Below are 17,410 nucleotides of genomic sequence, written 5' to 3'. Positions count from 1 at the left end.
TCTGACTTGATTTCTGCCACACACCTCTCATTCCTAACTCATAGGATACCCATTCATCACTCATTCATCACTCAAAGGGTATTTCGGTCTTTCTTGCAGATTTCTCGTCAACCGGCTCTGATACCAATTGTTGGGATTGTAAAATCCAGTGTCCAACTCTATATTATCGGATTAGTACGATATTGTCCACTTTGGGCCTAATTGGCAAGCCCGCATGGATTTACTTTTGGTTTCCATCCCAAAAGGCCTCGTACTATTAGAGTTGGACATCTCTTTATATATTAGACACTCCTTGTCTAATTCTCCAATGTGGGACTTAGTTTGTTATATCACAATGGTGAGATGAAAATGTATTGATTTTGTGGTTTCATTGATTAAGAGCATCTCTAAAAGACAAGTTTTTGCTTTGTAAAAAAAAATTTAAGAACTTCAAATTTAAAGTTTTGAGAAGTAAAATTATATATTTGAAATTTTACTATTTAAAAGTTCAAATTTGAAGTTTCATATTTTTGTTTGCATTTTGTTTCCTACAATTATACATCACTTTTATAGTTCTTAAATATTTTTCGCTTATCATATTAATCCTTACAGAATTATATCTCATAAAAGTCTCAATTTTTTTATAAATTTAAGTTGTACACATAAATTTTAGAAAAACTTTAAAATAAGATTTAAAATATTTTAAAACTAGATTTAGACGACAACAATACAAAATAAACTTAACAACAAAAAAGCTTTTAAAAATTACATGACGACAAATTTAAATATTACAACAACATTAATAGTTAGGTAAATTTGATCCGAAACTTTCAAAATCTTTAAAATATTGTTCAAACAAATTTTGTGTAACCAAAGATAGTTGTGGTTTTGATGTCTAATATTTTAACACACAACTATAGCTAATATGTGAATTGAAAGTTGGTTTCTTTCTCCTTAATTAGTGGAAGGCTTGTGTTTTGGTCTGTTGACTCTTATGTCTTTTTGTGTGTGTATCAATCAATTACCTTCGCTTTCCCCAAAGCCGTTATTGTTAATTTTTGTTTTGCTTTAACTAAATGCTCTTTCTTTATTTCAAAACAAATTACTTCTGATTCACATCTTCCTCTTCATTTTCACCCTCTCAACTTCTGTTTTTAGTTACTACTTTTAGATTCTTACATTCCTTTAACTGACACCGCTCCTGCCTGAACCCAAACTGTATTAGCTTGTTCAAATTGTTCATTTGGGTCGCCAGCTCTGCTCCTCTTCCATCACAAAGTAAGGAACTTTCTTGTACCCATGTCACTGGATGTTCTTCACTTGCTCTATTGTTAATCTGATCTGTCACTGTCAGATATGAAACCTTTTGAGAATTCTGGGTTCCAGTTGAAGTCTTTTTGTCCCAGAGATGGTAAAGCTGTTGACTTTACATTTGTGGGCTTTGTTTTGTTTATGGCAGTTACTGTTGAACATGTTGAGCAAATGAAGCTTAGTTTCATGAGATGGGTTGTGTATTAGGAAGACCCGTTTCTTCATCAGACTCAGTTTCTGGGTCTATACACCAAGTCAGCACTAGGTACGAACGGAAAGAAGTGAAGGAGACCGTCACTGAAGCTGAGACCATTAGTAGTATTGTTGTTCCTGTTGCTAGAGTTGATGAGATTAAAGAGGATAATGAAAAGCCAAAAGGGGAAAGTAAAAGGTCTAGTAACGGTGACCCGAGGAAGAGTAATCCGCCAAAGCATCTGACTGGTGAGCAGGTCGCTGCAGGTTGGCCATCTTGGTTATCTGAAATCTGTGGAGAAGCTCTTAACGGTTGGCTCCCAAGAAAGGCTGATTCTTTTGAGAAAATTGAGAAAGTGAGTACTGTCTTCTTTGTTCATCTTCTTTGCAGCTTGTTGTTATATTGAATCTGTTCTTTTTGTGGTGAATAGATTGGATCAGGAACGTATAGCAATGTGTACAAAGCGAAAGACTTGCTAACAGGTAACATCGTAGCCTTAAAGAAAGTGCGGTGCGATGTAAGGGAAAAAGAGAGCTTGAGGTTTATGGCTAGAGAGATTCTGATACTGAGGAGATTAGATCATCCCAATGTAATCAAACTAGAAGGTTTGGTTACTTCCAGAATGTCAAGCAGTTTGTACTTAGTGTTCCGTTACATGCACCATGACCTTCCTGGTCTTGTCGCTAGCCCTGACATAAAGTTCACCAAGCAACAGGTTAGTTTCATAACGTTTTCAAAACAAAACCGTTCTTCAAGTGTTTCAAAATGTATTGACTCTTTGAGTTTCAGGTGAAATGCTATATGAAACAATTACTCTCGGGACTCGAGCATTGTCACAGCAGAGGTGTGCTTCACCGTGATATCAAAGGATCAAACCTTCTTATAGACGACGAAGGAGTTCTCAAAATTGGTGATTTTGGTCTTGCAACGTTCTTTGATCCAAGAAGAAGGCAACAGATGACAAACCGTGTGGTTACATTGTGGTACAGAGCGCCAGAGCTTCTTCATGGTGTTGTGGAGTATGGTTTTGGTATTGATCTATGGAGCGCAGGTTGCATTTTAGGCGAGTTGCTTACTGGTAGACCGATAATGCCAGGTCGAACCGAGGTTTTAGCTCTCTAACTCTTAAGGCTGACATTGATTTTCATTTCAAGTTTAAAGCTCTTCTCATGGATTATGTTAATCTTTGTTTTGTAGGTGGAGCAGCTGCATAGGATCTATAAGCTGTGTGGATCACCTTCAGAAGAGTATTGGAGGAAGATTAAGTTACCTTCCACTCGTAAACATGCTCAACACAGGCCCTTACCGCAGTATAAGAGGCGCATAAGAGAGGTTTATAAAGATTTCTCTCCCGAGGCAGTTTCTCTTATGGATACTCTCCTTGCACTTGACCCTGCTGAGCGTAAGACTGCTACATCTGCATCAATGAGTGATGTAAGTATCTATGAACTTACATTGCAAAGAAAGATTGGAAATGGCTAACCAATGGATTAGGTCTGCTGGTTCGGTTTATTTGGTTAGTTTGGGTTGGTTAGTTCGAAATTCAGTTAGTTCGGGTAGGTCAAAATCTCGCCGAAGTGACTGAAAAGAAATATTGTTCGGTTTTGTTTAGTTTCAAAATTTTCTAGCAAAATTTTTGGTTTTTGGTTTAGCTTGAATAAAATTCAAAAAGTTTCTGTTAAATTCAATTATTTCGATGTAGATTTTGGTTAGTTCGGTTTGAAATTGAATTTGGTAACATTTTGTTTTTTTTTTCTTTCAGAAAACCGAATTAACCAGTTACCGAACTGAATCTAACCGAAAACCGAATTTGTTTTTTAGTTGCCGAATTGAACTGAACCTTCAAACTAAACTGAACCGAAAACCGAGCTTTTCGGTTCAGTTCAGCTAATGATCGCAGGCTTACAATGGATGATCAAATGTCGAAGTTTGAAACTTTTTGTATGTTGTGTGTTGTAACAGTTCTTCACAACGTATCCTCTTCCGTGTCAACCTTTTGATCTCCCCAAGTATCCACCAACTAAAGAGATCGATGCCAAGAGACGAGATGAAGAGTATAGAAGGTATACTTTTCTAGTGTCAAACTTTACTTGAATGTCTGAGTGATGCATGTGAATGAGAGTTCTTTCTGCCAACAGAATAAGAGAAAAACGTAAAAACGCACACGAGAGTGGGAGAAGGAAAACAAAACCACGAGAACGAGCTGTTAGAGCAATGCCGGTTCCAGAGGCTAATGCTGAGGTTCAGTCTAACATTGATGTAAGAGAACACTACTTCTTTTATCTTATCATGTTTGTTCAAACATTATCTAATATTTTTCATTTGACAGAGAATGCGTATGATCACTCACGCAAACGCAAAGAGCAAGAGTGATAAGTTCCCTCCTCCACACCAAGACGGTTTGCTCGGTTTCCCAATGGGATTGTCTAGGCGTTTTGAACCATCTGAGATACCTTTTAGCTCAACTTCGTTTACTTCTTACGCCAATGAGCCTCTCGAGATGTGGTCTGGCCCTCTAGCGCCAGTGGAGTTTACTGATATTGCAGCTGAGACGCGAAGGAGTGGTGGCTGTGGCGGTGGTAGTATGAGGATGGATGTGAAGGTTTGATGGAAAGAGAGCTGTTGTTGTCTGAATATTTATTCTTCAGCTGCAAATTTTTATTTTAGTTCTACTATTGTTTTTTTGTTTTGTTTAAATTCTATAGTGGTTTGATAACATTTGATTTTGAATTAAGAAATTAAATATAGAAATACGTTTTCCTAGTGTATTTCTTCTCCATTTTGGACCAAAAACAGCCTTTTCTTTTCTTTAGACAGAAAAGAACCTGATTCACGATATTCCTAAAAATGTATTATTCCTGTATTTATTAATTTTTCATAATTCCAAACTAATTTCACAATATACAGTTTTACAAAAATTACAATTCACCATTATTAACTAATAAAAATTACATAAAAACTTCAAACATGTTTTTTAAAACAATTTTTTAAAAACATTTTTTTATGAACAGAGGGAATAGTATATTTTTATGAATGCAATTAGTACTTTTCAAATTAAAATAAGAACATGTGCATTTCCTAGTGCATTTCTTCTCCATTTTGGACCAAAAACAACTTTTTCTTTTCTTTAGACAGAAAAGAATCTGATACACGATATTCCAATAAATATATTATTCCTGTATTTATTAATTTTTCATAATTCCAAACTAATTTCAAAATATACAATTTTTTTAAAAAAATACAATTCACCATTATTAACTAATAAAAATTACATAAGAACTTCAAACATATTTTTTAAAACAAATTTTTATTTTTATGAATTTAGTTAGTACTTTTCAAATTAAAAATAAGAACATGTGGTGTTTTTTTTTTCTTTTATACACCATAATTCCTTATTATCTGCAAATAAATAAAATTAACAAGCTATTGTAATAAATTTGACAAAAATAAATAAATATCATTTTGAGGTTTAAAAATATAAAATTAGTTGGAAACGAGACTTTGTTTCAACGCTAGATTGAGTCGGCTTAGCACCTAATTAATAATAAATAGCTTTAAAACCATTGCAGATTCTCTCTCTGGCAAGCTGTTGAATTTCAAAAGAAGTCGAAGACGCGTAGGAGAATCTTCTTCTTAAGGTACTCAGACGAGTTTCTCAAAAAAGGGGAAAAGGAGCTCTCTTTCACAATGGATGCTAGCAACAACAGCACAGCTAGCAACGTGGCTCAAGCGATTCTCGCCGTCCTCGATTATAACTCCACTCCCGATGCTCGCAGAGCCGCCGTTGCATTCCTCGAATCTGTCTGTATACCTAAAAACTTCAACTTTTTACACTTTTTAAATCGATTTGCGTCTGGGTATTTGATTGTGTGCTGGTCTAAGTGTTTTCAGTTATGATTTGCTTGTTGAAATGCTGAGGTTTCTGCAACTTGATATACTTCGTAAAGGTTTTAAATTTTACTAGCGATCACCTGCCTTAGACACAAGATTGAGATTAAAGGATGTTGCTTTACCTTTTCTGGTTTTAGGGTTTGGTGTTTTTGATTGCGTATTTAAGGTTTTGATTGCTAGTGATTGAGGTTTTAGTTGAACCTAAATTGGGTGCATCTATCACTGTTTTGGACAGCATTAATGTTGTTTAATTTTGTAAAGAAATGCCTGAGGGTTTTATGAGTGTCTTTGCATTGGTTTTTGATTGAGCTATTCGTGATCTGTTACCTTGCAATGGTTGCAGGTTAAATCTGGAGATATCAGGGTTCTAGCACACGTTTCCTTACTTCTAGTGAAGAAGGAATGCTCTTCAGAGATCCGTCTGCATGCCTTCAAAATGTTACAGGTATTGGTTTGGAATATCACTGTGTTATCCCATTAACTGACGTTGCTGAGTTCAAGTGGGAAAGTTTTAGATGTTAATGCGAAAGTATGGGTATAGAATGCATGCTATGTTGAAGGTCATTTGCTGCCTTTTTTTTGAAGTTCAAAATTGAAAATGAATTGTTAGTTTCTTATTAGTTGGGAGGGAGGTTTAGTTTGTAAATATTGTCGTATAAAATGTGATAACACAGACTCTTTGCCTATGAAGTATTTGGGTAGCAAGTTGAAATTTGATAGGTTTCTTCAACTTTCTTGACACGCTCACTTTTATGACCTTATGTATGCTGTAATGAGATTACCATATCAATATTTAAATTTTGAGTGGACTATACGCGAGATTTCATTGCAGCTTTTAAGAAGAGCATAACAACCTTATGATGTAGCTATCTTTCTCTTTTTTTGCAGCATCTGGTTAGACTACGGTGGGAAGAATTAAGCCCCTCAGAGCGCAGGGATTTTGCTAAGGTCTCTGTTGACTTAATGTCAGAGATAGCTAGTCCATCTGAGGAATGGTCTCTGAAGAGTCAGTCAGCTGCCCTTGTAGCTGAGGTAGGAGCTCATATTTATCTAAGTTTCCCCTGCAGTCATCATTAGTTTTTGCTTTCAGTTTGTGTGGATTGCTAATGTTTCCATGTTACAGATAGTCAGAAGAGAAGGCCCCGATCTTTGGCAGGAGTTGTTTCCTTCACTAACCTCCTTGTCTGCACAGGGCCCATTACAAGTAGAATGCTTTCTCATTTCTTTAATTTTGTTCCTTTCTTGAAGGCAGACATATAAAGTGTTAACGAGTTATCTTAAAAACCAGGCTGAAGTGGTCTCGATGATGCTCAGATGGCTTCCTGAAGATATTACAGTTCACAATGAGGACTTGGAAGGTACTTAAGAGTGGAGTTGTTTTAATTGTTCTCGCATTTTCTACCTGTGGGTTGACACTCTTTCAGAGTGGTAGTTTTGTTCATGCTATAGTTGATGCGTTGTGAAAATGCATATTTGAAAATACTGTATTTTATTCTAAATGCACACTTTCGGTTGTTAGCTCGGTTGTGCATTTTACAACATGTCACCTTAACATGTAACGTTCCCCTCTCTAACTTTATGCTAAATTTTCTCTGCAGGTGACAGGCGTCGGCTACTGTTGCGGGGACTTACTCAATCTTTGCCTGAGATTTTACCTTTGTTGTATAATGTATGCCACAACTTTGTCCACTCATGTTTAGTTGTTTGTTGTAGCGGTTATTTGATGCACTACTTAAAATGCAGCTTCTCGAGAGACACTTTGGAGCTGCAATGAATGAAGCTAGTAGGCAACAAGTTGACTTAGCAAAACAGCATGGGGCTGTGGTCATAGCTTGTTTGAATGCCATCAATGCATATGCCGAATGGGCTCCTGTTTTAGATCTTTCTAGATATGGAATCATTAACGGGTAAGTATACTCATGCAGAAAATGTTGTACAGATCATCTACATGTTTAGATTTCTTGCTAAACGTGATCCCCAAATTTTTGATAGGTGCGGTGCACTTCTTTCCTCTCCTGACTTCCGTCTTCATGCTTGTGATTTTTTCAAACTTGTCTGCTCAAGGTATGCAACTGCGCTGTTTGACCTGATATCCTTAAATTGAGAGTAGACATTTGATTTTTTTTTTTTTTTTTGTTTCCTTTTCTGCAGAAAAAGACCCAGTGATGTTTCTGGTACTGAATTCGATGCTGCGATTAGCAGTCTGTTTCAGAGTCTGATGAATGTCTCCACAGAGTTCTTATACAGATCAGCTTCATGTACTTCGGGTATCGATGAAAGTGATTATGAATTTGCTGAGTGTATATGTGAAAGCTTGGTTTCTTTAGGCTCAACAAACCTGCAATGTATTGCGACTGATGGTGGTGTACTGGCTCTCTACCTTCAACAGGTACTAACATCGTTGTGTCAATCACCTTTTAAATTTACATGTTGAGTCTCAAGTTCTGTATTATGCTCAGCTAGGATGTAGCTGCACTTTAGTTCATGACGGCCATGTTCTTACTCCTTAGATAACATAAATCGGTTATTTCTCATACTGAAGTAACCTTTGTAAAGACTGGTTATCTTATCTTTAATCGTGTTTCTCAATTAGCTGAGTCGAATTACTTTACTACATTCTGTTGCTATGTGGTTTATGGCATCTTTGCTTTATTATGCACTATTATAATATGTTAGTTTGAACACTTGTTTGACCTTTTTTGGACTGTAGATGCTTGGTTTCTTTCAACACTTTAAGTTGGGTCTTCACTTTGAAGCAATGATCTTCTGGCTGGTATGTGAAATTCTCCAACAACGATCTTTTCCAGTCCTACCATCTATTGAGTAATAGAAACCACCGAGACATTTAGAACTCCTTTGTTCTGTCTTGTAGGCATTACTGAGGGATCTACTTACAAAGCCAAAGGCTGCTGCCAATCCAGGCGCAGAGGGAGTAGCAGTTGGTGGCATGCAAAGTTCAAGCCAAGTTGATAACGAAAAGAAAAAGATTTTAGGTCTTATTAGTGATGACGTTGCTAGCACAATTCTTGATGTATCTTTCCAGCGGATGCTCAAGAAAGAAAAAGTCCCTCCTCGAATTGCTCCTTCTCTTGGGCCTTTAGAACTGTGGAGTGATGAGTTCGAAGGAAAGGGAGACTTTGGCCAATACCGATCAAGGCTTGTATGTTTCCCAACCAAATGCATTGAATTGTATTTCCCAGACAACAAATTAACCAGAAGCTTGTTTTTTTTTGGGTGCAGTTAGACTTGGTCAAGTTTATCGCTTCTCACAAGCCCCTCGTTGCCAGTACTAAAATATCTGAAAGGATTATCACCCTCATCAAAGATCTGTTGGCTTCTCCAGTGCCTCTTCAGGTTTTGTCCCGAGACTTGCTTTTTGTCTGTTGAGTTTTTTTGACAATATGCAACTTTTATATAGCTCTAATATTCGTCATGTTACAAATGTGCATTTCAGGATGTGGCAGTGTTGGACAGCCAGCAATTGGCTTTTGATTGTATTGTAGCAACGGTTTTTGATGGATTCAGTGAGTTTGCCGGTGGTAGTTCTGATGTTCATTTTTCATTGCGTGGAATATTTGAGGGTATGTGGTAGCATATTTTATATCCTTCCAGTGTTTCTGTATTTTGACACTTTCTAATCCTCATATTCATTTTTGAATCGTTAACTTGATGAACAGGCTTGCTTCAGCAGCTTCTCTCATTGAAATTGACTGAGCCGGAACTTATAAAAATGCACGGGCATTATCTGGATGCAATGGGTCCCTTTCTCAAGTATTTCCCCGATGCAGTTGGAAATGTGATCAGCAAATTGTTTGAAATGCTTACCTCTCTTCCACACATTGTCAAGGTTTGTTTCTGTTTTTGTGTTGAAATTTATCCATGGACATATGGACATGTATACGATATACACTGCCTAGTGTTAAAGAGTAATTGAGTTTTCTTATCGCTTTTTTCCTTGGCAGGATCCAGCAACTAGTACTTCAAGAATCGCAAGATTGCAGATTTGCACGTCTTTTATACGTATAGCTAAAACCGCTGATAAAAGTGTTCTGCCTCACATGAAGGTAAATCTGATCTCTCCTCTCCACTTTAGGGACCAGATACAAAAACAAGGCACCTATACTTACTCAGATCTGAAGGTTGGAAAGTTACCTTGCGATTTAATAAGCCTGTCCGCTCTGATATAGACCACGTGTAGATTAATTTTTTACCCGATTGTTCATTTGCATGAACTTCAATCAGAGGTGTCTAGTTTATTCACCTGGTTCAAATTAAAGCAACATAACAAATCTTGTTGGTTGATGCATGTATTTTGTGAATCTCGCCTATTTATGATTAGTAGACTATGACTTTGTTTGTGTGCTATAAATTGTTAACGTATATTGTGTAAGTCGCTCTTTCATAACCATATGCACTATGACTTACATGACCATTTGTCTATTGGGACATCCTTACTGCACAAATTTTCTTGTGTTGTTTCACATTTGTCGTTCGGAATTATCATTCTCATCTGATCAATATCATGTTAACCCTCATTATAACTTCATGCTTTCACAGTCGATTGCTGATACAATGGCATATATGCAAAGAGAGGGAACGTTACTCCGTGGGGAGCATAACATTCTGGGTGAAGCATTTCTTGTTATGGCTTCTGCAGCAGGGTAATATGAAGTTTCATTTGTTGCATTTATCCAGCATCAGATATATCATGTTCTTAGATAAGATCTTATCTTCTTGCAGAGCTCAACAGCAGCAAGAAGTTCTTGCTTGGTTGCTGGAGCCATTGAGCCAACAGTGGATCCAATCAGAGTGGCAGAATTGCTATCTATCGGACCCTATGGGTCTGGTTCGTTTGTGCTCCAACACCCCCTTCATGTGGTCCTTGTTCCACACCGTTACATTCTTTGAGAAGGCACTCAAGAGAAGTGGACATAGAAAAAGCAACTTGAATACGACCTCAGTAACAAGTCAAGATTTGCATCCTATGGCTCATCATCTTTCTTGGATGTTGCCACCTCTCCTAAAAGTATGTACATCTCCCTTCAAAACATTGACACCCATGGTCAGGATTTTTTTACAAAGACTAACATGATAACACTCATTTATCTTGTTTGTGTAGCTTCTCCGTGTTATCCATTCCCTTTGGTCTCCCTCAGTATATCAAACACTACCCCCAGAGATGAGGGCAGCTATGACAATGGCTGATGTTGAGCGATACAGTCTCCTTGGGGAAGCAATTCCTAAATTTTCAAAAGCCTCGTCGGTTTATGCTGATGGATCTTTTGATGGTGGTAAAGAAGGACAATCTGAGGCAAACGAATCTGATGTGCGAAATTGGTTGAAAGGGATTCGAGACAGTGGGTAAGCAAATCTATTAACCTCCTTTTGGCCTTACGCAGGCCATTTTCATCTTTCTTACCTTCTCCTGGTTATCTTAAACTTTCAATAAACTTTGTGTTGTGACAAACATTGTCTACATGTGCAGATACTGTGTGTTGGGTCTATCAGCAACAATCGGAGATACATTCTTCAAATGCCTAGATGCCAACTATGTCGCAGTAGCACTCATGGAGAACTTACAGTCAATGGAGTTCAGGCACATGCGACAGCTTATTCATTCCTTTGTAGTTTATGTAGTAAAATCTTGTCCGGCAGATATGTGGGAGACGTGGCTTGAAGTTCTCCTGCACCCACTATTTATTCATTGTCAGAAAGCTATCAGCTCCTCTTGGGCCAGTCTTATGCGTGAGGGCAGAGCACAAGTTCCAGATTCGTTTGGTGTACAAAATGGGCCGGACATGAAACTTGAAGTAATGGAAGAGAAACTGCTGAGGGATCAAACTAGGGAGATTGCCAACCTCCTTTCAACAATGGCTTCTCCTGGTTTAAACCCCGGGCTTCCTGTTCTGGAGCATTCAGGCCCTGTGGGACGTATTGACGTGTCTTCTCCCAAGGATTTGCTTGCATTCAAATCCAACTCTATGGTTGGGTATGTATACTGTACTTCTCTCTTTCCTTGGTAACTTTTGGATGAAAAGAGAGTTAATAATGTATCTTGTTCGCAGCTTCCTCCTGAATCACAAAAACGTGGCTCTCCCAGCTCTGCAAATCTGTTTGGAAGTCTTTACATGGACAGATGGGGAAACAACAACCAAAGTCTGTTGCTTCTGTGGTGTGGTTGTTCTACTAGCGATCCTGACAAATAACGTTGAGCTCAGAGAATTTGTGTCAAAAGATTTGTTTTCTGCGGTCATTAGAGGCTTGGCCATGGAGTCAAATGCCGTTAACAGTGCTGATCTAGTTAACCTATGCCGTGAAATAGTTATTTATCTCTCTGACAGAGACCCAGCCCCTCGCCAGGTTAGTTTTTTCTTTGTTTGTATAGATCAATTAACCATTGTAAAAGCTGACTCTAAGAGTATCTCTGTTTGATCGTGGTATCAGGTTTTGCTTTCACTTCCTTGTCTTACACCCAACGACTTGCGTGCTTTCGAAGAAGCTATGGGGAAAACTCCAAGTCCCAAAGAGCAGAAGCAACTCATGAGGAGCTTGTTGCTGTTAGGTACAGGGAACAACTTAAGAGCACTTGCTGCACAGAAAACCATGAATGTCATCACCAACGTCACTTGTAAGCCTCCCTAACTCTCTCATACACCAAGTTTCATATCAATCCTCAACTTTTTGACGTTTCAAAAAAAACTTTTCCCTGCCGCTGTAGTAAGGACTCGCGGACCAGCAAGTACTTCTGAAGCTAAAGAAGACGAAGGGGAAACAATCGGGCTGGCGAGTGTTTTGTGAGGAAAAAAAAAATCATTGTAGTATGAAGTTAAAAAGATTGTAAATTATTAAAGAAAGAAGGTTTTTGGAGAGGCAACAAGAAGCAGCTATTTTTGGCGCACAGTTGGTAATCAGATACATTGAAGGAGTTGTTTCCTTAAGGTTATGATGCATGAACGAGGTTTTCTATATCAAACTTGCTATCTAATGCTACTTTTCTAGAGCATGCCATTTACACAATTTTAGACAAGTCCATGATTTATAAAGATAGCTAAGTCGATAAAACTTTGGTGTTGTGCGTAGAGTTATCCTATCAAGATTATATCTATTTTCACTATTTTTTTGAAACACTCTTTTTTTCTTTGATCAAACCACTATTTTCACTCCTTCAAGATCTAATTCGCTAAACACAAGAAATACCAAATTAATTTAAAAAAAAATCTGATAAATGGGAGTTATCTACTAAAAAATAAGTACACACCAAATTAGTCTAAGCATAAAAATTAAAAATAGTACTTCCTCCGTTTCAAAACAGATGATGTTTAAAGGAGTTTTGATGTTTCAAAATATATGATGTTTTCATATATCAATTCATTTTTTTATTTTATCAAAAAACTGTGCAACCAGTGATATTTTGTTTTCTGTTTTGTGATTGATTAAATAACTTTTAATTTATATTTTAATGATATTTTTAAGATAAAAGACAAGTTTTTTAAAAGTTGTGCACAATCTTAAAACTTCATGTATTTTAACCAGATTTTATAAACAGACTTATTATTCGACATAATTGTTTTTTTTGAAAATGTTATAACTACGGGCAAGAGATAATAGTATAGATTACATAAAAACTTCATTGTACAATTTTGATAATACTTGTACAAAATTGAATTGTATTAACAAATTATTTTAGTAAAATTATGATCGAATATAATCAAATGTTAAAGATAATATTGACTAACATTCTTATACAATTAACTTAATAAAATTACCTTCATCAATCATTAATATAACTGAATTAGTTTATAAAGTTTTTATGTAATCTATACTATTATTTGATAATTGAATTTGCTGATTTGTCATGCTCTCTATGGCTTTAGTAATTTTTTTTATATATTTGTCATGTTTTTAATGATTTAAACTGATGAGTCATGAATTTAATTTTTTACTATTATTTGAAACCTTTTTTACATCATTATCTGAAATTTATTGAATAAGAAAATAATGATTAGGATAACACTCCCTAATATACCTTAATAATATTATATTGAAAACGAATTTAATATTATAAGGATCATGTAAATGTATATTGTCTAGAATTGTAGGTTTAGTCATATATTCTGGAAAAAAATTGGCAAAGAACTCAAAAATATTTATACTAATCTGATTTGACTAAAACAAAAAAAAAATTATATAAAGAAACCATTGTAGAATCTTATTTGATTTATATAAAGAAACCCAAAGAAAAAGCTGTATCAACAAAAAGGGCTACAGTGGTAGACGACTACGTTGGTTTGATTGCAAATCATCCGGAGGGAGACGACAGACGCAAACTATAGCGGCTATGAAGTACACTGCAGCGGGTATTCCAACACAAAGTGCGAGCCTGGGAGAAATAATATAAAGGAGAAAGACAACGAGAGCCAGCCCGAAGCCATGACTTATACATTCGGCTAAGTAGAAATCTAAACCCAAGGGTTCACGTTCATATGGGCGGTCGTCCTGTGAGGAATCCGAATCCGAATCTGAATCCGGATCCCGATACCGGGGTATCACGACTGCTGCACAGGCCGTATTGATGTATAAGCCTAAGATAAACCATCGCGGAGTGTACTGGTATCGATCCAACGGGATCTTCTTGTGTTTAATGTACAAGAAGGCTGCAATACAGGACGAGATGATGAGTGTGTGCATGATCACGTACAATATTTGCTTCCATGACCTGCCATTCAATTTCAATAAAAATTTATGAGTTATTATATCAATTAGATATCAAATAGTCATCGAAAACACACACATGTACACCCACACACACAAAAAAACACCGATCCACTTACAACGTACAACAGACCATTGTTTTGCTTCTTTCTCCTTGATGGTGAATAGCTTACACCTTCTGTAATTTTGTTAATGAGTCAATCCTTCTATTGTGTGTATATATACATAAATTATTAGGTTCAAAATCATATTTGAAATATGTTTTATGCTTTAATTAATCCCATAGGATAATGGAACCTTCTTTCCTTCTTAAATTTATATTTATCTCCTTTTGATCCATTATTCTTTTTATATATTATTTATTTAATTTATGAATATTTTATTAAATAAATAAAAAATAGTTCATTCTTGATAATAAATTTAATAATTTATACAATACAAAGTTTCCGTGTTGTGAATAAACGGAAATCAAACTTAAATGAAACAAATTACTCTGTGATGTTTGATCATTGCTTCTTTGCCAGAGCATGCTTAAATTCATCAGTAGTCTTCTACATTCGAGGCAAGTCGTTAAATTTTTCTCATTGTTGTGTTTGCTGATATAATGGAGTTTAGATTTATTTATTTAAAGATTTGGATTGTCTAACCGTAGATACAGCATCACGACTTTTTATTAAATGATATTCAGCTTGAAGTTGTTAAAAATTTGCTTAGGGCATCCATTAATGTTGGACTGATACTTTGTTAATTGTTCACCGTCAATACAGTTAATTTTTAGGTTGTGTGCTATAGAGGATGATTCTGTTAAATTGTATATGAACGAACCCATGTGCTTGGTAGCACGAGTTTTACCTATTGAAAGTTACATAAAAAGATACAAAACAAAACTTTACACCAGATTTAATTTTTAAAACATGCGCGACTTGGTTCTAGATGTCATACATCGACTTTTTGTACTGATCCGTGTGTTTATTTTAAAAAGAGAGAACATCGGCATGATGTCACGTGCAAGTTGGTGGTCCTGCTTTGTCATTTTCATGGATTTACTCTTTTGAGCTTCATTTTTTTCGGTAAACCATGTCTAAAGTGTTTCAGCTGTTTTCACCACCTTTTGTTCAAAAACACTTTGTTCATCGGCATGATGTCATGTGCAACATCGGCATGATGTCACTTGCAGCTATTCGACTCGAGTGGTATGCTCACTGTGTTCTTCTGTGGGATTGTGATGTCTCATTACACTTGGCACAACGTAACAGAGAGCACAAGAATCACTACCAAGTATTGAAATCTCAAGTTTTCACCACCTTTTGTTCAAAAACACTTTGTAGCTCATTTTTTTAATTAATGACACAGGCATACCTTTGGAACATTGTCGTTTCTTGCGGATACATTTATTTTCTTGTATGTGGGAATGGATGCATTGGACATTGACAAGTGGAGAATAGTGAGAGACAGCCTTGGAACATCATTCGCAGTGAGCTCTATCTTAATAGCTTTGCTCATGCTTGGAAGAGCAGCTTTTGTCTTTCCCTTATCGTTTCTCCCTAACTTAGCCAAGAAGAATCAAAGCGAGAAAATCAACTTTAAGATGCAACTATACGTGGCTTCTTGACACGGCCCACTAAAACAGTGCATTACTGCTGGAGACAGTTTGATGACTCCTTCTAGTCCTTCATGAGACCTGTCTTTGGAGGCCGTGGCTTTGGCCCCTTTGTCTCTAGCTCTCCAACTGAGAGAGACCCTCCTGGTCTCCGTGGAGTTTGAGAGAAAAATGTGGAAGAAAAAGAATAAACATAAGCTTTTGTAGGAAAATGTGATTTAAATTATCAGTTCTGTATAATTTTTTGTTTGTATTATTGTTTGTAAGGACATAGAGCTGTCCCTAGGATAAAAAAAACTTTGAAAAGTGTTATAATTGATGCATATTTAGTATTTGTGTTGTTGTAACTTTGTAAGTTGGAATAAAACAATACATTTGTTTGTGTCAAGATTACTCGTACCTCTGTGAAGACTATGATTGACCTCTATCTTAGACACCAAGCAATGAAAATTAGGGATGAAGATTAGGTTACCTCCTGGCCGCAGTGATTTTATTTATGTGCAAATGGGCCTTTCTAGTTTACATGTACAAGACATTTATTCTAGGGCCTTTTTTATTGTCAGCAGCTCTTTATTCTATTTTATTTTGAAATTTTAAATTTTTATATATAAGTAGATTAGTAACAGAATAATAGAAACAGTACATGAACTATGCATGTGTTAACAGTGCCAGAAAGTTTGTATTCAAAAGAGAAATAAATAAATAAATTAATAATCCAATTTACTTGAAAGCCAAATAGGTCAAATGCATGCAAGTGATATGTCTCTTGGATTTTTCACTTTTTATGTAAATGCCACATTCTGTCATGAGCCAATAATTTGCATCGTTTCCTCATTTTAAGTTTTCTTTTTAGTAAATTGTTTTTCTTTCTTTAAATACTATATTCTTTGGGGTTATGTATTTGATGATGGCAGTGGAGAAGAATGCTAGCTATATGTGAAGATGAAGACTATAACGTTGCTATGAACATTGAAACCATATGGCTTAAATAAGTCAAAAATGTGAAAAACATGAGGAAAGCTAAATTCATACATATTGCTTTTGTAACTGTAAATTCATACATATTTACTACAGAAATTTCATTTAGACAAAAATGTGTGAACTAGTTCTAGACAATATTATTTAATATTCAAGCAAAAAAGACATATTATATGATACATTAATATAAATGTCCACATTAATATAAGCTTGTGCTTTGTATTCTTCAGCCAAACATTCTCTCTACTTTCGTCAAAAAGAAAACATTCTCTCTACTAATATCATCTACGTACACTTTTTAGCTCTAGAGCTATACATTTTCCTACATAAAATAGATCATTGGATTTAAAGTAATGTTTTCGTACAATACTTTTGTAAGTTTTCTTTCTATTTATACGAGCTCTTAAAACCATATTCAATACACGTTTTTAAAGATCATTAGATATAAGAAGTAGGGAATAAATAAAGGAAAATGGACGTTCACCATTCATCAACCTTTAAAAGTTCAAACGAAACAGTTCTCAGACTAGTTAACGTGAGCATGCTGACATGTCATATCACTATTGGTTGATGCTCTGGTCTTTTCTTGATCTGCGTTGACACCTCCTAACAGGAAAAAGAAAATCAAGTCATTTATATGTAAAAGAGTTTAGATATCGTTACATTGTAAATGTAAATGCAATGTATATTGTCAAAAGTCGGCAATTTTCTTGGCGTTGATAATATATATTGAATTTTGACACAGA

General features: G+C 35.9%; 2 protein-coding genes across 2 annotated transcripts; both read left to right on the top strand.

The window, feature by feature from the left end:
- Nucleotides 1–993: 993 nt before the first annotated feature.
- LOC106382235 (probable serine/threonine-protein kinase At1g54610) lies at nucleotides 994–4,251 on the top strand. Its single transcript, XM_048735201.1, has 8 exons — nucleotides 994–1,257; nucleotides 1,439–1,838; nucleotides 1,914–2,198; nucleotides 2,273–2,590; nucleotides 2,681–2,917; nucleotides 3,446–3,546; nucleotides 3,622–3,742; nucleotides 3,813–4,251. The coding sequence occupies exons 2-8, from the start codon at nucleotides 1,482–1,484 to the stop codon at nucleotides 4,089–4,091; spliced, it is 1,698 nt and encodes a 565-aa protein (XP_048591158.1). The 5' UTR covers nucleotides 994–1,257; nucleotides 1,439–1,481; the 3' UTR covers nucleotides 4,092–4,251.
- A 753-nt stretch (nucleotides 4,252–5,004) lies between these two features.
- Nucleotides 5,005–12,364, top strand: LOC106382236 (protein HASTY 1). The gene is made up of 22 exons (XM_013822230.3): nucleotides 5,005–5,284; nucleotides 5,718–5,819; nucleotides 6,263–6,406; nucleotides 6,498–6,578; nucleotides 6,663–6,732; nucleotides 6,973–7,043; nucleotides 7,118–7,281; nucleotides 7,367–7,438; nucleotides 7,526–7,763; nucleotides 8,085–8,147; nucleotides 8,247–8,534; nucleotides 8,615–8,728; nucleotides 8,829–8,955; nucleotides 9,052–9,221; nucleotides 9,337–9,438; nucleotides 9,932–10,035; nucleotides 10,115–10,400; nucleotides 10,494–10,735; nucleotides 10,860–11,363; nucleotides 11,440–11,734; nucleotides 11,819–12,002; nucleotides 12,093–12,364. Exons 1-22 carry the CDS (start codon nucleotides 5,171–5,173, stop codon nucleotides 12,170–12,172), a joined length of 3,615 nt encoding a protein of 1,204 aa, XP_013677684.3. The 5' UTR covers nucleotides 5,005–5,170; the 3' UTR covers nucleotides 12,173–12,364.
- The last annotated feature ends 5,046 nt before the right edge of the window (nucleotides 12,365–17,410 follow it).

Source organism: Brassica napus, chromosome A6 (genome assembly GCF_020379485.1).
Source record: "Brassica napus cultivar Da-Ae chromosome A6, Da-Ae, whole genome shotgun sequence".
Lineage (NCBI taxonomy): Eukaryota > Viridiplantae > Streptophyta > Magnoliopsida > Brassicales > Brassicaceae > Brassica > Brassica napus.
The sequence above is the reverse complement of the archived record's forward strand: the minus strand, read 5'-3'. Positions and strand labels throughout refer to the sequence as shown.